Genomic DNA, 23,379 nt, shown 5'->3' with positions numbered 1-23,379 from the left:
GTCACCATTCAATGCTATTACAATACCATTGACTATATTCTCTTTTCTGTGCCTTTTATTCTCATGACTTATTCATTCCGTAACTGGAAGCCCATATCTCCCATTCCCCTTCACAGATTTTGCCCACCCCTCTACTCCTCTCCCTTCTGTCAGCCATCAGTTTGTTCTCTGTATTTATAGGTCTGATTCTGCTTTTTCTTCATTTATTCATTTGTTTTGCTTTTTAGATCCCACACAGAAGTGAAATCATATCATACTTGCCTTTCTTTGTCTGACTTATTTCACATAGTGTAATAATGGACCTTTAGGTCCATCCATTGTCACAAATGGCAATATCTCATTTTTTATGGGTGAGTAATATTCCATTGTATGTATATATCATGTCTTCTTGATCTATTCATTTATTGATGGATGCTTAGGTTGCTTCCATATCTTGACTATTGTAAATAATGCTTCAATTAACATTAAGCATGCATGTTTATTTTGAATTAGTATTTTTTTTTGGAGTAAATACCCAGTACTGGAATTATTAGATTATATAGTATTTATATTATTAATTTTTTGAGGAAACTCCATACTGTTTCCCAGTCTATTTTTGTGCCAGTACCATACCGTTTCAATTACTATAGCTTTGTGGTATATTTCAAAATCTAGAATTGTGATACCTCCAGCTTTGTTATTCTTTATTAGGATTGCTTTGGCTATTTGGAGTCTTTTGTGATTCCATACAAACTTTAAAATCATTTGCTCTAGTTCTGTGAAAAATGCTGTTGGTACTTCAATAGGGATTGAATCCATAGATTGCTTTGGGTTGTATGGAAATTTTAGCAGTATTACTTCTTCAAAAAACATGAGCATGGAATATCTTTCAATTTGTTTGTTATCTTCAATATCTTTCATGAATGTTTTATAATTTTCAGAGTACAGGTCTTTCACCTCCTTAGTGATGTTTATTCCTAGGTATCTTATTCTTTTTGGTGCAGCTGTAATAATTGGGATTGTTTCCTTAATTTTTCTTTCTACACTTATTAATATATAGAAACACAATTGATTTCTCAGAATTAATTTTGTGTCCTGAAAATTTACTGATTTAATTTATTCTAATAGTTTTTTTGTAGATTCTTTAGGGCTTTCTAAAAATAGTATCATGTCATCTGCAAATAGTGACAGTTTATCTTCTTCTTTACCAGCACAGATGCTTTTTATTAAAGTGCTTTTATTTTGTAGCCTGAGGTGTACTTACAAAAAGACAATGCCCTATGATTAGCTATGCTTTTTTTTTTGTTCTTTTTTTTTTTTTATTATATGAAATTTATTGTCAAATGGGTTTCCATACAACACCCAGTGCTCATCCCAAAAGGTGCCCTCCTCAATACCCATCACCCACCCTCTCCTCCCTCCCACCCCCCATCAACCCTCAGTTTGTTCTCAGTTTTTAACAGTCTCCCATGCTTTGGCTCTCTCCCACTCTAACCTCTTTTTTTTTTTTTTTCTTTTTTCCTCCCCCTCCCCCATGGGTTCCTGCCAAGTTTCTCAGGATCCACATAAGAGTGAAACCATATGGTATCTGTCTTTCTCTGTATGGCTTATTTCACTTAGCATCACACTCTCCAGTTCCATCCACGTTGCTACAAAAGGCCATATTTCATTTTTTCTCATTGCCACGTAGTATTCCATTGTGTATATAAACCACAATTTCTTTATCCATTCATCAATTGATGGACATTTAGGCTCTTTCCATAATTTGGCTATTGTTGAGAGTGCTGCTATGAACATTGGGGTACAAGTGCCCCTATGCATCAGTACTCCTGTATCCCTTGGATAAATTCCCAGCAGTGCTATTGCTGGGTCATAGGGTAGGTCTATTTTTAATTTTCTGAGGAACCTCCACACTGTTTTCCAGAGCGGCTGCACCAATTTGCATTCCCACCAACAGTGCAAGAGGGTTCCCGTTTCTCCACATCCTCGCCAGCATCTATAGTCTCCTGATTTGTTCATTTTGGCCACTCTGACTGGCGTGAGGTGATACCTGAGTGTGGTTTTGATTTGTACTTCCCTGATAAGGAGCGACGCTGAACATCTTTTCATGTGCCTGTTGGCCATCCGGATGTCTTCTTTAGAGAAGTGTCTATTCATGTTTTCTGCCCATTTCTTCACTGGGTTATTTGTTTTTCGGGTGTGGAGTTTGGTGAGCTCTTTATAGATTCTGGATACTAGCCCTTTGTCCGATATGTCATTTGCAAATATCTTTTCCCATTCCGTTGGTTGCCTTTTAGTTTTGTTGGTTGTTTCCTTTGCTGTGCAGAAGCTTTTTATCTTCATAAGGTCCCAGTAATTCACTTTTGCTTTTAATTCCCTTGCCTTTGGGGATGTGTCGAGTAAGAGATTGCTACGGCTGAGGTCAGAGAGGTCTTTTCCTGCTTTCTCCTCTAAGGTTTTGATGGTTTCCTGTCTCACATTCAGGTCCTTTATCCATTTTGAGTTTATTTTTGTGAATGGTGTGAGAAAGTGGTCTAGTTTCAACCTTCTGCATGTTGCTGTCCAGTTCTCCCAGCACCATTTGTTAAAGAGGCTGTCTTTTTTCCATTGGATGTTCTTTCCTGCTTTGTCAAAGATGAGTTGGCCATACGTTTGTGGATCTAGTTCTGGGGTTTCTATTCTATTCCATTGGTCTATGTGTCTGTTTTTGTGCCAATACCATGCTGTCTTGATAATGACAGCTTTGTAGTAGAGGCTAAAGTCTGGGATTGTCATGCCTCCTGCTTTGGTCTTCTTCTTCAAAATTCCTTTGGCTATTCGGGGCCTTTTGTGGTTCCATATGAATTTTAGGATTGCTTGTTCTAGTTTCGAGAAGAATGCTGGTGCAATTTTGATTGGGATTGCATTGAATGTGTAGATAGCTTTGGGTAGTATTGACATTTTGACAATATTTATTTTTCCAATCCATGAGCAGGGAATGTCTTTCCATTTCTTTAAATCTTCTTCAATTTCCTTCGTAAGCTTTCTATAGTTTTCAGCATACAGATCCTTTACATCTTTGGTTAGATTTATTCCTAGGTATTTTATGCTTCTTGGTGCAATTGTGAATGGGATCAGTTTCTTTATTTGTCTTTCTGTTGCTTCATTGTTAGTGTATAAGAATGCAACCGATTTCTGTACATTGATTTTGTATCCTGCAACTTTGCTGAATTCATGTATCAATTCTAGCAGACTTTTGGTGGAGTCTATCGGATTTTCCATGTATAATATCATGTCATCTGCAAAGAGCGAAAGCTTGACTTCATCTTTGCCAATTTTGATGCCTTTGATTTCCTTTTGTTGTCTGATTGCTGATGCTAGAACTTCCAGCACTATGTTAAACAACAGCGGTGAGAGTGGGCATCCCTGTCGTGTTCCTGATCTCAGGGAAAAAGCTCTCAGTTTTTCCCCTTGAGGATGATGTTAGCTGTGGGCTTTTCATAAATGGCTTTTATGATCTTTAAGTATGTTCCTTCTATCCCGAACTAGTTTTTTTTTATGTTAAACATCACTAATCATCAGGGAAATGTAAATCAAAACCATAATGATATATATCACCTCACACCTGTCAGAATGGCTAAAATAAAAAACACAAGAAACAAGTATTGGCTGAGGAAATGGAGAAAAAAGAACCCTTGTGCACTGTTGGTGGGAATGTAAATTTGTGCAGCGACTGTGGAAAACAATATGGAGGTTCCTGAAAAAATTAAAAATAGAAGTACCATATGATCTAGTAATTCCACTACTGGATATTTAACCAGGGAAACTAAGACATGGGAGTAACCTAAGTGTAAATCAATAGATGAATGGATAAGGAAAATATTCACAATGGAATATTACACAACCACAAAAAAGGATGAGATCTTGTCATTTGATTCAACATGGATGGACCTGGAGGTTTCTTTGCTAACTGAAATAAGTCAGAGAAAGACAAATACCATATAATTCCACTCAAAAATGGTATTTTAAGAATGAACAAGCAAACATAAAGCAGAATTAGACTTATAAATACAGAGAACAAACTGATGGTTGCAGGGGTGGAGGGGGATGGGGGTTGGGAAAGATGGGTGAAGAAGAGAGAAAGATACAGACTTCCAGTAATGGAATGAGTAAATCACAGGAATAAAAAGCAGAGCATAAGGAATACAATCAATGATATAGTAACAGTGATTTAATGAGACAGATGGTAGCTATACTTGTGAACATAGCATAGTGTATAAGCTTGTCAATCTGCTAAGTTATATGCCTGAAATTAATGTAATATTGTGTCAAATACACTCAAATTAAAAAAAAAATTTTTTTTAACGTTTATTTATTTTTGAGACAGCGAGAGACAGACCGTGAACGGGGGAGGGGCAGAGAGAGAGGGAGACACAGAATCAGAAGCAGGCTCCAGGCTCTGAGCCATCAGCCCAGAGCCTGATGCGGGGCTCGAACTCACGGACCGTGAGATCGTGACCCGAGCCAAAGTCGGACGCTTAACCGACTGAGCCACCCAGGTGCCCCTCAAAATTTTTTTTAAAAACTAGTTTTTTTTTTTACCTGAAAATAAGTTAAATACAATTTTTGTAAATGTTTGTAAGTAAGTTAAATATAATATTGGGCTGTAATTTCCCAAGAGCCTTTTTGATGAACACTTTTTATATTTCCAGAAATTTCTGCAGGGCATTTTTCATATCTTTGTTCCTAAGACTGTATATCACTGGATTAAGGAATGGGGTCACAACAGAATAAAACAGAGTCACAATCTTCTGTGTTCCAGCTTCATGCTCAGATGTTGGGCTCCCATACATGACCAGTACTGAGCCATAGAACAGTGAAACCACGGCCAGATGAGACCCACAGGTGGAGAAAGCCTTTCTTTTCCCAGATGATGAAGGGACTTTCAACACTGCTCTTAGGACCAGAGCATAGGATCCCATGATGAAGAGAAAGGGAATAACAAGGGGCAGAGGACTTAAAGTGGAGAAGATAATCTCTACCACAGGAGCTTTTTTGCAGGTGAGTGTTAGAAGAGGACCTGGATCACAGAGGAAGTGGTCAATAATCCTGGATCCACAGAAGGACATTTGTGAGATGATGATGATGGGAATCAAGAACCAGAGGAAACCAAATACCCAGCAGCTTACCACAAGATTGGTGCAGAGACGTCCAGTCATAATGGTTGGATAGTGTAGAGGCCGGCAGATGGCAAGGTACCGATCAAATGCCATAATAGCCAAGAAGAAGCATTCTGTAGAACCCAAGGAGAAGAAAAAGTAGAACTGGAGAAAGCACCCAGAGAAGGAGATGACCTTGGTGTCAGACAGGAAGTTGGCCAACATGTTGGGGACAGTGGAGGTGACATACCAGATCTCTAGGAAGGAGAAGTTGGCGAGCAAGATGTACATGGGGGTGTGGAGTCTCTGATCCCAGCGCACAGCACAGATGATGGACCCGTTGCCCATGAGGGTCAGGAGGTAGACAACAGAGAAGAGCACAAAGAGGAGGATCTGCCCCTCCCTGGAGCAAGGGAAGCCCAGGAGGATGAAGCCAGTGATGGTGCTGGAGGTGTTGGGGGTGTTGGAGATATTCATGTATCTGGGAGCTGTAAAAAAACCCCATCAAATTATTGAATGACTGTAAAGACACATGAGGCCCCAGATTATATTTAAACAATTTTGGGAAAGAAAATAAAGACATGTATGTTAATAGTGACCTTTTCTCTTTGAAATTGAAATAATTGACCTGGGTTGCTTTTTATTCTCATTCACATTTTCACTGTGGAATCAAGAAAACTTTGGTTAGAATTGATAAGGTCTTGAAGGAGAGTGTTATAGAGGTGTTTTAAGGTTATATTAGACCTTATGCTTAATAGAGTTTCTATCTACCTACTTACCTACCTACATATCCTTTCAAAAATGGAATTTTTCCATTTTTAAAAGAGGTGACATCATTGCAGTTGTGGCAGAAACTGAGTCAAACTTGTTAGTTATGTTACACAAACTCAGAACTTTTTTTTTTTTTTTAATTTTTTTTTTTCAACGTTTATTTATTTTTGAGACAGAGAGAGACAGAGCATGAACGGGGGAGGGGCAGAGAGAGAGGGAGACACAGAATCGGAAACAGGCTCCAGGCTCTGAGCCATCAGCCCAGAGCCCGACGCGGGGCTCGAACTCACAGACTGCGAGATCGTGACCTGGCTGAAGTCGGACGCTTAACCGACTGCGCCACCCAGGCGCCCCAACTCAGAACTTTTTGAATGACTTCTTTTACATGACTTGAAACTGGCCTTATTTAAAACTAAATGATTAACTTATTAATTTAATAATATACGCCAATTTCATGTGTAAAACAGTCAAGCCAACTGGAGGGAATTAATCTTAGTTTCTGTTGTGTTAAAACAACAATTGTAGTCATCCAGTTGACCAAGGTGAAAGAATTGTTAATGGCCCATGTTGAAACAAGTCTGTGCTTACCTGAAAAAGAGATACGAATTTGCCTACTCTACAGTTATAGATAGAATTCTATTCCAGCAGTGCAGGTTATGGATGTTATTGATAACATGGAATTCTAAATAGCAGTGGATTTGTAGGGGATGCAGAGCTAAAATTTTACTCCATCTCCTAGAAACTACTGGGGAGCATCTCAAGACAGAGTGGCTTTTAAAGGATGAATATACACATGATGCCTTTCTTTTATTCTAAATGAGTAAGAGTACTTTTGTTGAACAATCATGCCTCAGGACTTAGAATCACTTCGAATCCTCTGTAAATAAGTATATAAATGAGCAACATAAAGAAAGTTGTGTCCCTCACTGCTTCTTTTCTAGTGTTAAATCCATATTTTGCTTTTTGAAATTTGGCAAGAGACCCAGGGAGCCTAATAATTTCTTACTAGGAGTAGTCAAGTTCTGGGAAATCTGTAGGGTCAAGAGCAAAATGTGGCGCAGCCAGCTGACGCCCCATCTCAAGAATTAGGTGTGGACACTTAGAGTGTTGTGTTGGAAGAAGAATGCAATTGTGTTGGGTGGTGATGAGACTGGGAAGTTATAACACAATAAATATTCTTTTAAAACACTTCTGCATCATTTTAAACTCAGGACCCCTTGATTTCAAGGCCATGGGGGATTCTTGGAGCCGATAAGATCTCTACAGATCTGCTTCTATTTAATGTATATAAACTAGTATAGGGCTTAATGGACCCTGCTTTTGGTGGGGTGAAAGTAGGCTAGATTCTGGTATCCGCACTATGAACTTTAACTTTCTGGAAGTCTTTTCCTTTTCTGCTTTTTTTTTTTAAAACCCACTAACATGTTTTCTTTTTTAAATTTTTTTAAATGTTTATTTATTTTTGAGAGAGACAGAGACATAATGTGAGTGGGTTAGGGGCAGAGAGAGAGAGGGAGACACAGAATCCGAAGCAGGCTCTAGGCTCCAAGCTGTCAGCACAGAGCCTGTCGCGGGGCTCGAACTCAGGAACTGTGAGATCATGACCTGAGCTGAAGTCAGACGCTCAACCAACTGAGCCACCCAGGTGCCCCTCTGCTTTTTTTTTTTAATATGAAATTTATTGTCAAATTGGTTTCCATACAACACCCAGTGCTCATCCCAACAGGTGCCCTCCTCAATACCCATCACCCTCCCTCCCCTCCCTCCCACCCCCCATAAACCCTCAGTTTGTTCTCACTTTTTAGGAGTCTCTTATGTTTTGGCTCCCTCCCTCTCTAACCATTTTTTTTCCTTCCCCTCCCCCATGGTCTTCTGTTAAGTTTCTCAGGATCCACATAGGAGTGAAAACATATGGAATCTGTTCTTCTCTGTATGACTTATTTCACTTAGCATCACACTCTCCAGTTCCATCCACGTTGCTACAAATGGCCATATTTCATTCTTTCTCATTGCAACGTAGTATTCCATTGTGTATATAAACCACAATTTCTTTATCCATTCATCAGTTGATGGACAATTAGGCTCTTTCCACAATTTGACTATTGTTGAGAGTGCTGCTATAAACATTGGGGTACAAGTGCTTCTATGCATCAGTACTCCTGTATCCCTTGGTAAATTCCTAGCAGTGCTACTGCTGGGTCATAGGGTAGATCTATTTTTAATTTTTGGAGGAACCTCCACACTGCTTTCCAGAGTGACTGCACCAGTTTGCATTCCCACCAACAGTGCAAGAGGGTTCCCATTTCTCCACATCCTCTCCAGCATCTATAGTCTCCTGTTTTGTTCATTTTAGCCATTCTGACTGGCATGAGGTGATATCTGAGTGTGGTTTCGATTTGTGTTTCCCTGATGAGGAGTGATGTTGAGCATCTTTTCATGTGCCTGTTGGCCATCTGGATGTCTTCTTTAGAGAAGTGTCTATTCATGTCTTCTGCCCATTTCTTCATTGGATTATTTGTTTTTCGGGTGTGGAGTTTGGTAAGCTCTTTATACATTTTGGATACTAGCCCTTTGTCTGATGTGTCATTTGCAAATATCTTTTCCCATTCCATCGGTTGCCTTTTAGTTGTGTTGATTGTTTCCTTTGCTGTGCAGAAGCTTTTTATCTTCACGAGGTCCCAATAGTTCATTTTTGCTTCTAATTCCCTTGCCTTTGGGGATGTGTCAAGTAAGAAATTGCTACAGCTGAGGTCAGAGAGGTTTTTTCCTGCTTTCTCCTCTAGGGTTTTGATGGTTTCCTGTCTCACATTCAGGTCCTTTATCCATTTTGAGTTTATTTTTGTGAATGGTATAAGAAAGTGGTCTAGTTTCATCCTTCTGCATGTTGCTGTCCAGTTCTCCCAGCACCATTTGTTAAAGAGACTGTCTTGTTTCCATTGGATATTCTTTCCTGCTTTGTCAAAGATGAGTTGGCCATACTTTTGTGGGTCTAGTTCTGAGGTTTCTATTCTATTCCATTGGTCTATGTGTCTGTTTTTGTGCCAATACCATGCTGTCTTGATGATTACAGCTTTGTAGTAGAGGTTAAAGTCTGGGATTGTGATGCCTCCTGCTTTGGTCTTCTTCAAAATTACTTTGGCTATTCAGGGCCTTTTGTGGTTCCATACAAATTTTAGGATTGCTTGTTCTAGCTTCTAGAAGAATGCTGGTGCAATTTTGTGGGATTGCATTGAATGTGTAGATTGCTTTAGGCAGTATTGACATTTTAACAATATTTATTCTTCCAATCCATGAGCATGGAATGTTTTTCCATTTCTTTGTGTCTTCTTCAATTTCCTTCATAAGCTTTCTATAGTTTTCAGCATCTGCTTTTAAACTTAGTTGTTTAGGGGCCCAATAAATTTCTGAGACCACATATTTATCTTTTATAAAAGGGAGTTGGAAGCAGACAACTGAAGTGTTTAATGGGGTGCCTGGGTGGCTCAGTTGGTTGAGCAGCTGACTTGGCTCAGGTCATGATCTTGCAGTTTGTGAGTTTGAGCCCCGCATCAGGCTCTGTGCCAACAGCTTGGAGCCTGGAGCCTGCTTTGGAATCTGTGTCTCTTTCCCTCTCTGTCCGTCCCCCGCTTGTGCTCTGTCTCTGTCTCTCAAAAATAAATAAATAAATGTAAAAAAATTTTTTTTAAAAAGAAGTGCTTAACATTTTTAAAAAGTTGTTCTGTACCAGCTCCACTCGTGGTTAAGGACATTAAGCATTTAGCCTTTTTTGCAGTATACCTGGAAGTGTGTTTTCAGTTATATGGAGTCACATGAGCCCGCTGATTGCTCAAAAATAAAAACAAAGACACACAGGAAGCATTCTGCTATGTGAAAAGGTCCTTGGTGGATTCTGAAAAATATTAAGTCCAAAAGTCTAGTACCAATGCAGAGCAAGGTAACTTAATTATGATCAACTAAAAACAAATGTTACTAATAATTAGTATTTTTGACCAGGACTGATTTGCTAGTATTTATGAAATTTCATTTTAGGAGTAAGCTTCTGCTCAACAATCTAACAATTGGCCCCTTGGATTAAATGTTTAAGAACTCTTTTTTTTTTCCCTGATAGAACTTACTTCAGTGTAATATTTCCCCCCTTTCTTTTACCCTCATGTCTAATTATCAGCAATCTCTGTTGATTTTTCTCCAAAATAAGTCTCAGCTCCACCCACTTCTCTGTATTTCAAGCTGTCTTTTCTCCGCTGGACCACTGTGATGCTGTCCTAACTGCTTCTGGCTTCCACCATTGCCCTCTACAACCTCCTATCCATGCCACAGCCAGAATGACTATTGGAAAAAGGGAAATCATATCAGTCCTTTTTCTTGCACACAGACTTCAATTAACTTCCCAAAGCACTTAGAATAAAATGAAAATCTCCAAACTAGGGTCTTTTATTTGCCCCTCTTAATATCCCCAACCTCATCTTGTGATACTGTTAACCAAACACACACATATATACACATTTTCTCTGTCTCTTATACTCACATGCCCACACACATATACATACACTCTGTTGTGAAAAGGAGGCACACACATACTTCACTAACATAAAGACTTCAAATATAAAATAGGGTTCCACAAGCAGATGGGTTACAGGGTGTACATTATCCCCTGTGCTGATCTCCCTGGGAGATACACATCTTTGGATTATACCCACCCTAGTCATCATTTCAGTAGAGAGGGACCCATTTCTATAATGCTTTAAACTGAGGGTCAGCAAGCTTTTTCTTAAAAATTTTGGCTTGAAGGCAATATAGTCTCTATCACAACTACTCCCCTTTGCTGTTATGTGAAAGCAGCCACAGACAATACCTAAATGAACACATGTGGCTGTGTTTCAATAAAATGTTATTTATGTCCACTGAAATTTGAGTTTCATATAACTTGCATGTGTTGCAGTATTATTCATATATTGATTTTCAAATTTAAGTTAAAAATGTAAAAATTCTTAGTTCAGTGGCCATACAAACACAGGCAGATGGCTAGATTTGGTCCTTTGGTCACAGTTTGGTGACTCTTGCTCTATGTATATTTATAGGGACAGGAAGGCAAGAACCATCCATTTGACTGTGGAACAGTGGTAACTTGGTCCAACAATAATGACTTTATAAGAAAAAGAGAGGACCTATAGTGGTCAGCAGTTGCAATCAACCTCTTCTACTGAGCTAACAGACCTGTTTGGCCAGCTTTCAGCTAAATTATTAAATGAGTTTACAAAGCCATCAGGATTCGCCTAGTTCTCTCTGTCTCTACACACATACATACATGTGTACACACACAATTTGCATGTGCACATGATAGTTCACAAATAGAATATTGGCCTTCTTCTAGTTAATAGAAGCAACCAAATACTTTCCTGACTCATGGTTTTCGTCCTTCAAGTTCACTCTTTATCCTAAGTGCCCAGCACAGTCTGAAGAAAATAGTATTTTGTAAATATCTGTCAAAAAAAGATTACCTATACTGTACAGAGAATATAGATAGATGATAGATAAACATTTACCAGCAACTTCATTTGAACTTCAAAAAAGTTGTGAGATGAAATTTTAGGAAATGAAATGTACAAGAAAGGCTCCAACTGACCTGAGACTACTAGAGCATTAACTCAGACTTGAGAGGAATTCCTTCCAAAGGAAGCAATGTGAGATGGAATATTCTGGGTAGTAGAACATGTTCCACTCCAAACCCAGAGGTTTTGGTCTGACTGCTAAAGATACTTATGGTCCCACAGCTCTGGATGTTGAAGTAGGAGATATTGGGATGAAAATTCTAAATTTGGCATCACAACAAAGTTGCTTAGTGGCTATAGTGGAGGTTTGTTTGTTTTTGTAAGCTTTATTTTCTTTATATGAAAGGGGAGCAACAGCATATGATTTTTAATCACTTTTTAGTATAAAATGCTTACTCCTATTCCAAGTACAGGACAAATACACATGCTATAAAGACTTTAATAGATATAGAGGTGATATTTTAGTTACACTTATGTCTCAGATAAAACATCAGTTGGATAGAGTTTTGCTCATACATGAAGCCAAAAGATCCAGGCCAACTACCTTTCAGGGCATTCTCTGACTTTGAGAGTCTGACAAAGCTGCCCTGGAAAACAAGAAGAGATGAAAAATGATTCTCTATGTGCCATCATCATTTCATGCTTGACTTAACTAAATTGACAGTGGGTGAAAAAAAAGATATTTCTCTTTTTTTAAGTTTATTTATTTATTTTGAGAGAGAGACAGAAAGTACATGCATGTGCTTGAGAGCTGGGGAGGGGCAGAGAGAGAGGGAGAGAGAGAATTCTAAGCAGGCTCCACACTGCTTGCACAGAGCCCTGACATGGTGCTTGATCACACAAGCTGGGAGATCATGACCTGAACCAAAATCAAGAATTGGATGCATAACCCATTGAGCCACCCAAGTGCCCCCCTCCAAAAGATAAATCTAACAAGACTGTATTGTTACCCGCCTTTTATTACTTGGCTCCTCTGTACAGAGAGCGGCAGTGGTGTTTACCTGGCATGAGGCTTTGGTCAGTGGCAGAAGGTTTCTCCAGACTGCTTTAGAAAGTGATGTGTCGGACCTAGTGCACATATGAATACACTGCTGCTGAAGTTATGTTACATATTCAGGATGCTTGGACTGAATCAATTGATGAGCCAAACAAAATAAACTACACTCTCACTTCTATTATATTTTGGAAAGATTGGATAGACCCAATCTAGGACAGCCAGGTCTTGAGATATAATGTGTAAGATGAGAGAAAGATGTTTCTCTGATATTTTACTTTTTTCCTAAAGCAGGTCTAAGAAGGCACAATGACATGAAAGGGTTATTGGTCTGCTCTCATAACAGCACATCCATCTACTTCATTTGGTTTGGACATATTGTCACACCTGTGTCATTTCTGCAAAACCCTTGAAAATAAGGACAATGTTCTCATTTATGAGAAGTAATAGGCAGCTAAGCATAGTAGAAAAGCAAACAACTTGAAGTAATGAGCCTAGGGTTTGAATTACAAATCATACTTTACCAACTGTGGAAACTTTCTCAGATCAATTATATAAACTATTTCCTGGTTTGTTCATCTGTAAAATGAGCTGAGTAACACTTTCACCAAATGGTTGAATGAGAGAACCTGTGGAAGAATCTTATCTACCTCCTGACACACAAAAATGCTTAGGAATTGTTAGCTCTAGAATATGTACCTGAAGCAAAGTAAAGGGGAGACTTATTTAGGGGGTAGTACCTTTTCTAGCTTTTCTAGGTCTTTTATGTTTATTTTCTCCTCCAAGCACGATTTCATTCCTTTCAAGGGGACAAAAGGGCAATCCAAACCTGAAGTTTTCTCTTACGGTGTCTGATCTTCCTGGAGAGGAGAGGTGGTCTTTTCCACAAAACCATCGAGGAGTGAAAGTGTAGAAATAGGATAATCTCTTGGTGTTTGCCAGGGGTTGGAGGGATTATAAACAGAGCCTCCAGGGAGTGAGCCCTACTCCATGAGAATCACCTTTCTACTTCTAGAAGAAGAATGGTATCAGGAGACTGTTCTGTGCTAGTTCTTTTCTTCCCATGGGGCCTGCTTTCTCTGGAGACCCTGATGCCTTCTGCCTTTGTATCCCAATTAGCAAAAATATGGAACGCTTCACGAATTTGCATGTCATCCTTGCTCAGGGGCCATGCTAATCTTCTCTGTATCGTTCCAATTTTAGTATATGTGCTGCCGAAGCGAGCACTCTGCCTTTGTATTCCAGTAGAGTAGAAAATATTACCTTTTCCAGCCACAAACTTCTCAGGGATGACAAGAGGTCTAGTCAATCTCCAAACTACTTGGAGCACCTGCCAGCTGCCCAAGGGAAAGTCTATCAAAGTAACATGGGGTATGGTGGCTGTATGAAGGAAGCCACTCACTGGGCCTCTGCTGAGTGTTGTCAATCATGGGTTTTAGGGACAGAGCCTCTTCTGATTTTCCAGAAATGAGAGATGGGGGAAAGTGTGATGTGATCTCAGGCATAGAGGGCTGCTCAGTTACAGCAGGAATCAATCTTCTTGGCTCTTACCTAGTTTCTTCATAGATCTTTCCCTTTCTTGTTTATGGTTGGGCTCTGTGAGCCTCAAGCAGCTGAGTCTCAGGGCACAGTTCCCAGGTCCAAGAGAGGCCAGAGCAGAGCGGTTCATAGTTCCACTCCAGCAGGTGCACCTAGGAGATGGGCTTTATGCCTTCCTCATCTCTGATGGGGTGCCGCTCTTTTAGCACAACTCATTCTCCCTGTTTCCAACTATGGAAGGAGTTTCATCTTAAAGACTTTTTAGGGACACCTGGGTGGTTCAGTCAGTTAAACCTCTGACTTCATCTCAGGTCATGATCTTGTGGTCCATGGGTTCAAGCCCTGTGTTGGGCTCTGTGCTGACAGCTCAGAGCCTGGAACCTGCTTTGGATCTGTGTCTCCCTCTCTGCCCTTCCCCTGCTTGCACTCTATTTCTCTCTCTCAAAATAGATAAACATTAAAAAATTAAAAAAAAAAGACTTAGTTCATTTCATTTCCATGTTTGAACAGCTTTGATGTTTCTCTCAGTCTACAACACAGGATTCAAAATTGGCAAATCAGGACACCTGCTGTTCAGTTTGAGCCCATCATTATTATTACTATTATTGTTGTTATATTCCTTTTCCTCACCATTTCCTACAGATGTCCTTGTGTCATGGCCACATCAATCTACTTAGGCACTCAATGAAAGATCATATATTTTCATGGAGTGAATAATTTTATCCTCTGAAAAGTAGACAGAAGCATTGCATTAACGACTAGCAGTAGGGGAGTTAAGCCCTGTGGGGTGAGGGACACAGAGAGATTAATTTACTCATGCAGATGAAGAGAACTAATTTATTGAAATGTCCTCTTTATATTCCTTTTCTTTTTTTGTTAGCCTCTCCTCTAATTGTTCCCCTCAGCCCAGATATTTTCTCACAGAATTCTTGGAGGTGGTATTAGTATAATGTAATGGAGATCATTGGTTTCTTGTCCATATTGTCTCCATATTTCCTCCTTTTTTTTTCACTTCAGCATAACTGCCAACATCCACATTTATTTCCCAATTTTTTTTCTTGACTGGGAAACCAGCTTTGCCTGCCCATTCTTTATTCTTCCAGGCTGGAAGTTCTATAGTTAATGACCTCTGCACTCACCAGAAGCCCTCAACTATAGACAGATGACAGTTGGGGCGTCAATATTCCAGCTTCCTCGATCATATAGTGGGATAACTCTGGGATGTCTACTTGGCTACTCTGGGGTTCTCCAGAGGGATTATCTCATTACCCACAGTGGTAGCTGGCTTGACAATGTACCTTTTGTTGGAATACTTCCCTTCCTTGTTTCACTTTTCCCTGTCAATGTTCCCTTCATTACCCAAATGAGCTACCTGCACTTGAATCCTTGTCTCAGGATTTATTTCTGGAGAGACCAACAAAGACATAGGGGCAGGTACATTATAGCCCTACTACCATTTGTAGCAATGTTTAGATAAACAAATTTGTTTCAGGTTTCAAACAACCCAGTCAAACATTTTTTTCCAAATAAACTTTTGACAACTTAAATGCTATGAGATGGGTGCTATTTTTTTATGTTTTCTTTAAAACTATTATGTACTTTGTTTGGAAAGGTGAATTATGAAATTCTATTCTTCAAATTCACCTATAAATATGTAATCTACACTTATTCTCCATATGACTCACTCTACAACTTTTTTGGAGAAAGAGCAAACCACTTTTGCCTTACCTAATTCTGTCATCTTCTTTTCACTGGTCATAGTAGCTAGACAAGATTAGATTATGGGCATGTTTTGTTTTTCTTTTTTTTTCTTTCCTCTTTAAAATCTTATTTATTTTTTTGGGAGAGTGCAAACAGTGGAAGGGCAGAGAGGGAGGACAGAGAATCTGAAGCAGGCTTTGTGCTCTCAGACTGACAGCAGTGAGCCCGATGTGGGGCTCCATCTCATGAACTGCGAGATCATGACTTGAGCCAAGTCAGACGCTCAGCTGATTAAGCCACCCAGATGTCCTGTTTTTTGTTTCTCTTTATGCTAATTATGAAACTAAACTAGCATAGCCACTCAGCATTCACCAATAAACTTTGGTAAAAATTAAAAAAATTTTTTTGAGTTGTAGAAGTTCTTTATATATTTTGGGTTTTAACCTCTTGTCAAATGTATGGTTTGCAAATACTTTGCCATTCTGTAGGTCACTTTTCATTTTGTTTGTTTCTTTTGCTGTGCAGAATTTTTAGTTTGATGTAGTATCACTTAGTTTTTGCTTTTGTTGCATGTACTTTTGGTGTCATATCCAAAAAATCATTGCTCAGACCAGAAACTTTTCCCCTGTAGTAGGAAGCTTTACCCTTATGGTTACTTCTAGGAGTTTTCCAGTTTTAGGTCTTATATCTAAGTCTTTAATCTATTTGAGTTGATTTTGTGTATGGTGTGAGATATAGTTCCAATTTCATTCTTTTGCATGTGGATATCCAATTTTCTCACACCATTTATTGACACTATCCTTTCCCCAATGGTATTCTTTGTCCTATTCTAAAGATTAGTTGAGCTTATATGCATAGGCTTATTAGATGTGTCTTCTTTCAACTTTTTAAACTTACTACCATATTTTGAAGCTTGCTACCAAGTTGGATCATACTAATTGTTTATTTTATCATCTGTTGGCTAAGCTGGAGAGCAGCATGCTTTACTTTCTTTCCCAAAGTAGTTACTTACATAGTCCAAACAGAAGATGTGTTCACATCCTCCTTGGCACACAGTTTCCTTCAGAGTATTACTACAATATGAATATTCCAGGTTCTTATCCAGTTGATTGTGTTAGTTTCTTATTGATGCTATAACAAATACCACAAATTTAGTGGCTAAAAACAATGCAACCATATTACCTTAGAGTTCATAGGTTTAGAGATTAGGGCATGAATATCTTTGGAATGTCATTATTCTGCCTACTACACTGGTCCAGGGAAGTGCAGATATAGACCCAGTTCTTGTAATCTGCGCAATCCATGGCAGGCTCAGGTAAGGCTGGTTTCAGGAGAGGACTCTGCCTTATCTTTCTTGGCATTATAATGCCTTCCCAGCCAAACTCCCCAGAAAGCCATATGATGGGCATATGAAGATCCAGAGTGGGCTGGAGGGCTCCAGAAATTGTCCCAGTGTGTCTTGTTTAGGATTTTGCCATCTGCATTTTCTGAGGAGCTATCAGAGAAAAGAAAGTTACTATATTCTCTGTAGTACGAGAGAGATCAAGCTGAGTGAGACTCACAGCCTTTTCTTTTCTCTATCAATTTTTAAATAGACATTTTCCTAATCCTCCTGCTTTCCTGCTCCCCATGAATTTATTGCCATGGATTGACTCTCTGGATTTAATTCTGAAAAAATTAATGAATGACATATATTCTGACATTATAAATACAATTTTTATCACAAAGAATTAGGTGAACAGTATGGTTATTGAGATTTAATAATGGGTGAATAAACATAAGATATATCAGTCCTTCAAACCTAGGAATCATTGAGCCAAGTTTACTATTTTATTAATAAAATAACATACTTAATTATAATTTGAAATTCCTCTTGATATACTCTGTACTTAATGTAGGTAGTTAGAAAAAGCAAAAATGAAAAGAAGAAAAAAATCAAGTATACTTTTACTAGAGACACAGGATATCATTGGTATATTTATTCCAATATTTAGTTTTCCCAAGGATTAGATTTTTTATTTCCTTCTTTTTTTCCCCACAGAGGATTAACAGTGTGTTTTCAATATTATATCCATTTACTTAAAGTTCTAATTAGCCATTTACAAGTCCTAAACATTAAGTAAGCATTTTAAATGATTTTAAACTTTTAACACTGAGAATGTTTTCTGTATTTGTTATTGTTTGTAACTAAGTTATGACAAAATGGCAGTATGTGAGGGTATGTGCTTTGGCTAAGATGACTTGGGTTTGAATTAACCTGTCGTTATTATAAGTTTGCTTTTGGGCAATTATATTCTTATCCATACCTTAGTCTCCTCTCTGTAAAATGAGTATAATAGTGCCTACTTCATTAGGACTAAAAAAGATAATGCCTATAAAGTGTTTAGCAGTGGTTCATATATAATCAGCTATCATAATGAAGCAGCAGAGATGGATAGAACTGAAGTGCAGGGGTTCAAATCCTGGCTCTAAACTCACTAACATTCCTGACCAAGTCACTGAAACAACTTGCCCTCCTTTCCTCATGTGTAAAATGGAAGTAACAACAGTGACCACCTCATAATATTATTGTGAGGTTTAACTGAGCTAATACTTAGAACAATGCCAGACACACAGCAAGTATCCAGTAAATGTTAGCTGTTATTGTGTTTAAAGGCTTATTAAGAGTTGTTTCTTCCATTTCTTTGTGTCTTCTTCAATTTCCTTCATAAATTTTCTTTAGTTTTCAGCATACAGATCTTTTACCCCTTTGGTTAGGTTTGTTCCTAAGTATTTTATGGTTCTTGGTACAATTGTAAATGGGATCAGTTTCTTGATTTCTCTTTCTGTTGTTTCATTATTGGTGTATAGTAATGCAACTGATTTCTGTACATTGATTTTGTACCCTGCAACTGTGCTGAATTCATGTACCAGTTCTAGCAGCCTTTTGGTTGAGTCTTTTGGGTTTTCCGTGTGGAGTATTATGTCTACATATGAAAGTGAATGTTTGACTTCTTTGCCAATTTTGATGCCTTTGATGCCTTTTATTTCATTTTGTTGTCTTATTGCTGATGCTAGAACTTCCAATACTGTGTTAAACAACAGTTGTTGTTTGAACAACAGTCCCTGTTGTGTTCCTGATCTCAGCAGGAAAGCTCTCAGTTTTTCCCCACTGAGGATGATATTAGCTGTGGGCTTTTCAGATATGGCTTTTATGATGCTTAGGTGTGTTCCTTCTATTACAACTTTCTTTAGAGTTTTTATTAAGAAAGGATGCTGTATTTATCAAATGCTTTTTCTGCATCTATTGACAGAATCATATGGTTCTTATCCTTTCTTTTATTAATGTGATGTATCACATTGATTTCTTACACCATACACAAGAGTAAACTCAAAATGGATGAAAGACCTAAATGTGAGACAGGAAACCATCAAAATCCTAGAGGAGAGAACAGGCAACAACCTCTTTGACCTCAGCTGCAGCAGTTTCTTGCTCGACACATCTCCAAAGGCAAGGGAATTAAAAGCAAAAATGAACTATTGGGACCTCATCAAGATAAAAAGCTGCACTGCCAAGGAAATAATCAACAAAACTAAAAGGCAACCAAGGAATGGGAAAAGATATTTGCAAATGACATATCAGATAAAGGGTTAATATCCAAAATCTATAAAGAACTTACCAAACTCAACACCCAAAAAACAAGTAATCCAGTGAAGAAATGGGCAAAAGACATGAATAGACACTTTTCCAAAGAAGACATCCAGATGGCCAACAGACACATGAAAACATGCTCAACATCCCTCACCATCAGGGAAAGACAAATCAAAATACTACCTCACACCAGTTAGAGTGGCTAAAATGAACAACTCAGGAAAGTACAGTTGCTGGTGAGGATGTAGAGAAACAGCAACCCTCTTGCACTGCAAACTGGTGCAGCTGCTGTGGAAAACAGTGTGGAGGTTCCTCAAAAAATTAAAAATAGAACTTCCCTACGACCCCAGCAATAGCACTACTAGGAATTTATGCTCCTGTATCCTTTGTATAAGGGCACATGTACCCCAATTTTTATGGCAGCTCTTTCAACAATAGCCAGATTATGGAAAGAACCTAAATGTCCATCAACTGATGAATGGATAAAGAAGATGTGGTTTATATACAAAGGGAATACTACTTGGCATTGAGAAAGAATGAAATCATGCCATTTGCCACAATGTGGATGCATGGAACTGGAGTGTATTATGCTAAGTGAAATAAGTCAGTCAGAGAAAGACAGATATCATATGTTTTCACTAACATGTGGAAATTGAGAAACTTAACAGAAGACTATGGGGGAAGGGAAGGGGAAAAATAGTTACAAACAGAGAGGGATGAAGGCAAACCATAAGAGACTCTTAAATACAGAGAGCAAACTGAGGGTTGATGGGGGGTAGGGGAGAGGGGAAAATGAGTGTGGGCATTAAAGATAGCACTTGTTGGGATGAGCACTGTTGTTGTATGTAAGTGATGAACCATGGGAATCTACCCCCAAAACCAAGGGCATACTGTACACACTGTATGTTAGCCAAGTTGACAATACATTATATTAAAAAATCACAATAAAATAAAATAAAACCTGCATGCATATGTTAAAAAAAAAGAGTTGTTTCTTTGGGAACAAGTTGTTTCTTTGGGATTGACACCTAGACTTAATGGATCAAAGAGTATGTTCATCAAAAAATATAATAGTCCTTCCTCGGGGAGGAAGAACAAAATATTTATTTTTCAAAGATAATAAATTTCATGTCATTATTTCTTTTAGGACATTCCTCTTTCCATCTGATGTTCTTTTTCATTATACCTTACACTATGAGGTGGCTCACATACTTCACCAACATGGTGCCAGGTGTATCCACCAAGGTCCTATTGGGGAACACAAGTTCATTCAGAGGGTTCAGCTGAAGAGACTCTAATTAAGAGACTTTTAATAGACACATAGAGTTAAGAGAATCAAGAATGGATAGTGAGGTACTCAGAGACTCAGAGACTAGTAGCACTGAGAAACTATCATTACACAAGACCTGAAAAGATCAAGAGAGGAAATAGTGTTCAGGAGCCCCCATGAGAGCTGGAGCTGTCAAGCAGGTGTCCTCTGAGAGAAGCTACAGTCATAGAGAGATGCAGCCATTGCTAGCACCAAGTAGTGAACACAGAAGAAATGTACTGTTCAGGGTGAGCCAGAATGTTTTTGGGTCCCAGGGCACGAGTACAAGTGGACACTCACATACTAATATTTAAAAGTTAAATATTTAAAAGTTAAATCTAAATATTTAAAAGTTAAAAATCAAACTAACAAACTGTTCTGTAAAATATATCATATGCTTCTACATTTTCAGGTGTACTTTGTATGGACTTAGACTATTAGGTTCAAATTTGAATTCTCAGATTCCTGGGAGTTTCATGCAGAATGGTGGTGTGGAGAGAGCTGACCTCTGACTCCTGACCCCGGCTTGTGGCTTACTCCTTTCTCTTCTTACCCTTGAATTTGTTCCACAATGTGAGGGGCCCTCATACTCACAGGAGGACATCTAGCTTGTATATCCAGGCTCTGTCCACATCCTTCAAATTGGCTCCAGTTGTCACCTGTATGATCTAGGAATGTACACAGAGTCTGCCATTCAGAAGATAGACTAAGGGAAGAGGTTCACACAGGCCCTGGAAGTGGACTTGGGGCCATTAGAGCAAGGAATTCCAGAGTCCTACATACTCAGGGCTTGATCTAGAAAGGGAGAGGGTGTAGGCTGTCTGTGGGAACGTCTTGTTGGTTCCACAGCCACCTCACCATTAGAGAATTGGAAGTGGCCAGAGTGGGGCACTCTAAAGCACAGGAATAATCGCCATTTGCCTGGGTATATAGGCTGTGTTGAAGCTAACTTATCTCTCTTCCTTGCCTCTGATCTCCTGATAGTGTTTCCCATTGGCTGAATTTAGCTGGAAGCCATATACCAATAGAGCTTGTAGGATGTAGTATCCATGGTGGACAATAGAGAAGAGCACAAAGAGGAGGATCCAAATCTCAGGGCAAGAGAAGTCAGTCAGAGTGTTGGCACTTTGGAGGTGTTATAAATGTTCATGTATCTATTAAATGTAAAAAGACCAGCAGTTAGTGAATGTCAATGGAATGACCTAGGGTATCACTTCTGTCATCCTATTTACATCAAGTTAGGGGGTGGGACAGGCTCTAACTCCTAGAGTATTGTAGTGGGGAATAGCATTTCACTCCCTGATTCTTTATCCTCTCCCTTTAAAGTATTGATGAACAGGCTCTATGTATACTGACTGTTCAGTTGGAGCTGACATGTGACATGGGTACTTACTCAGGTCCTTGCCATAAATCATGTCAGTGTCACTCATTGACTGTGGGTGTCCACTCAGGGGAAATAGAGTCAGATTTGCTGGCTGTACAAATACAATACAAAGGAGTTTTGGAATTAGTTGGTTTAGATGTTTCTGATACGATGGCTAAGTGATGTGAGATTGACTGACTACCATTTTTTTTGCAGGGTCTGCAATAGTTTCCTTATTAAATTTTTATCTTAATTGTTTGATTGACTTGATAATTTAGTTCCTTGCAACTTGGAATAGGGCTAACCATCTCTCTGGCTAAACTGGATATGGTCTTTGCGTTGGGAATTATAGCGTTAGTTCAGAAAAGGCATATCAAACCCTACTCACAGCCTCAATAGAAAATATCCTTATCTTCTGTATATCACTTATCTCTTACCAATGATTAACAGTTATATAAAATATAAGCTTATGTTTCTAAAACTCTCTTCTTAATCTTTTATTTTTTAAGTTTATTTATTTTGAGAGAGAGAGAGCAAACAGGGTAGGGGCAGAGAGAAAGGTGAGAGAGGGAAGAGAGAGAATCCCAAACAGGCTCCGCACTGTCAGCACAGAGTCCAATGTGGGGCTCAAACTCACGAACTGCAAGATCATGACCTGAGCCTAAACCAAGAGTTGGACACTTAACTGATTGAGCTACCCAGAAGTCCCTCTCTTCTTAATCTTATTGAATTATGAATTAAGGGTTAACCATAAAACCGTCTGGTGTAACTCCCCATCCCCTTCTCACTCTAATGCAAAACTATGCAATAATCAACATGGAAATAATTGATGTTTGCCTGGGACTGAACAGTAATTTGAACGATTTATGGGGCTTTCAAAGATTATATTTAATTTTAGCTTTACATACAAGGGGACTGAGACTTAAAGGATTTTAGTTACTTTCTGCCATTGCACAACTAGTAAGTGGAAAAACTAAAGTTGGTGGGAAGGTCATGAAGTCATGGGGAGGTCATGGAGTTTGGATCCATTGTTCTATGAGGCTATGTTGATGAATTGTTGGGGGTAATGATTACATTCTCATTTCCTGCACATTCACACAGTATACTGATCAAAATTCAGTCCAACACCATTTATTTCTTCACTACTTTGCTCACTTCTGCTTCATTTCCCTGACACTACTGAACGCTGCTGGCTCTCTGTCATGGCCAATGACTCATACCTGAACATCCATTGCACTATCCCATTATCATGACCCAGTGGCTCTGACAATTCTGATGTATCTGTATTTATTCATTGGTGTCCTTATATACTTAATCCTCATTTTCTTCTTTTCCTAACATTACTGAGCACTTTCTGTGTGACATGAACCCACTGATACTCTGTTTTGTACCTCCATACACATCA

The 23,379-nt window shown here is 38.8% G+C and overlaps 1 protein-coding gene and 1 non-coding gene across 2 annotated transcripts; both read right to left on the bottom strand.

Moving 5' to 3' along the window:
• Nucleotides 1-4,658: 4,658 nt before the first annotated feature.
• On the bottom strand, nucleotides 4,659-5,609 carry LOC123582232 (olfactory receptor 11G2). The gene has a single exon (XM_045448483.1). It carries the CDS (start codon nucleotides 5,592-5,594, stop codon nucleotides 4,659-4,661), a length of 936 nt encoding a protein of 311 aa, XP_045304439.1. The 5' UTR covers nucleotides 5,595-5,609.
• A 7,942-nt stretch (nucleotides 5,610-13,551) lies between these two features.
• LOC123584502 lies at nucleotides 13,552-13,658 on the bottom strand. Its single transcript, XR_006705469.1, has one exon. It is a non-coding gene; the product is annotated as a U6 spliceosomal RNA (small nuclear RNA).
• Nucleotides 13,659-23,379: the final 9,721 nt, after the last annotated feature.

This window comes from Leopardus geoffroyi, chromosome B3 (assembly GCF_018350155.1).
Source record: "Leopardus geoffroyi isolate Oge1 chromosome B3, O.geoffroyi_Oge1_pat1.0, whole genome shotgun sequence".
In the NCBI taxonomy this organism is placed as follows: domain Eukaryota; kingdom Metazoa; phylum Chordata; class Mammalia; order Carnivora; family Felidae; genus Leopardus; species Leopardus geoffroyi.
The sequence above is the reverse complement of the archived record's forward strand: the minus strand, read 5'-3'. Positions and strand labels throughout refer to the sequence as shown.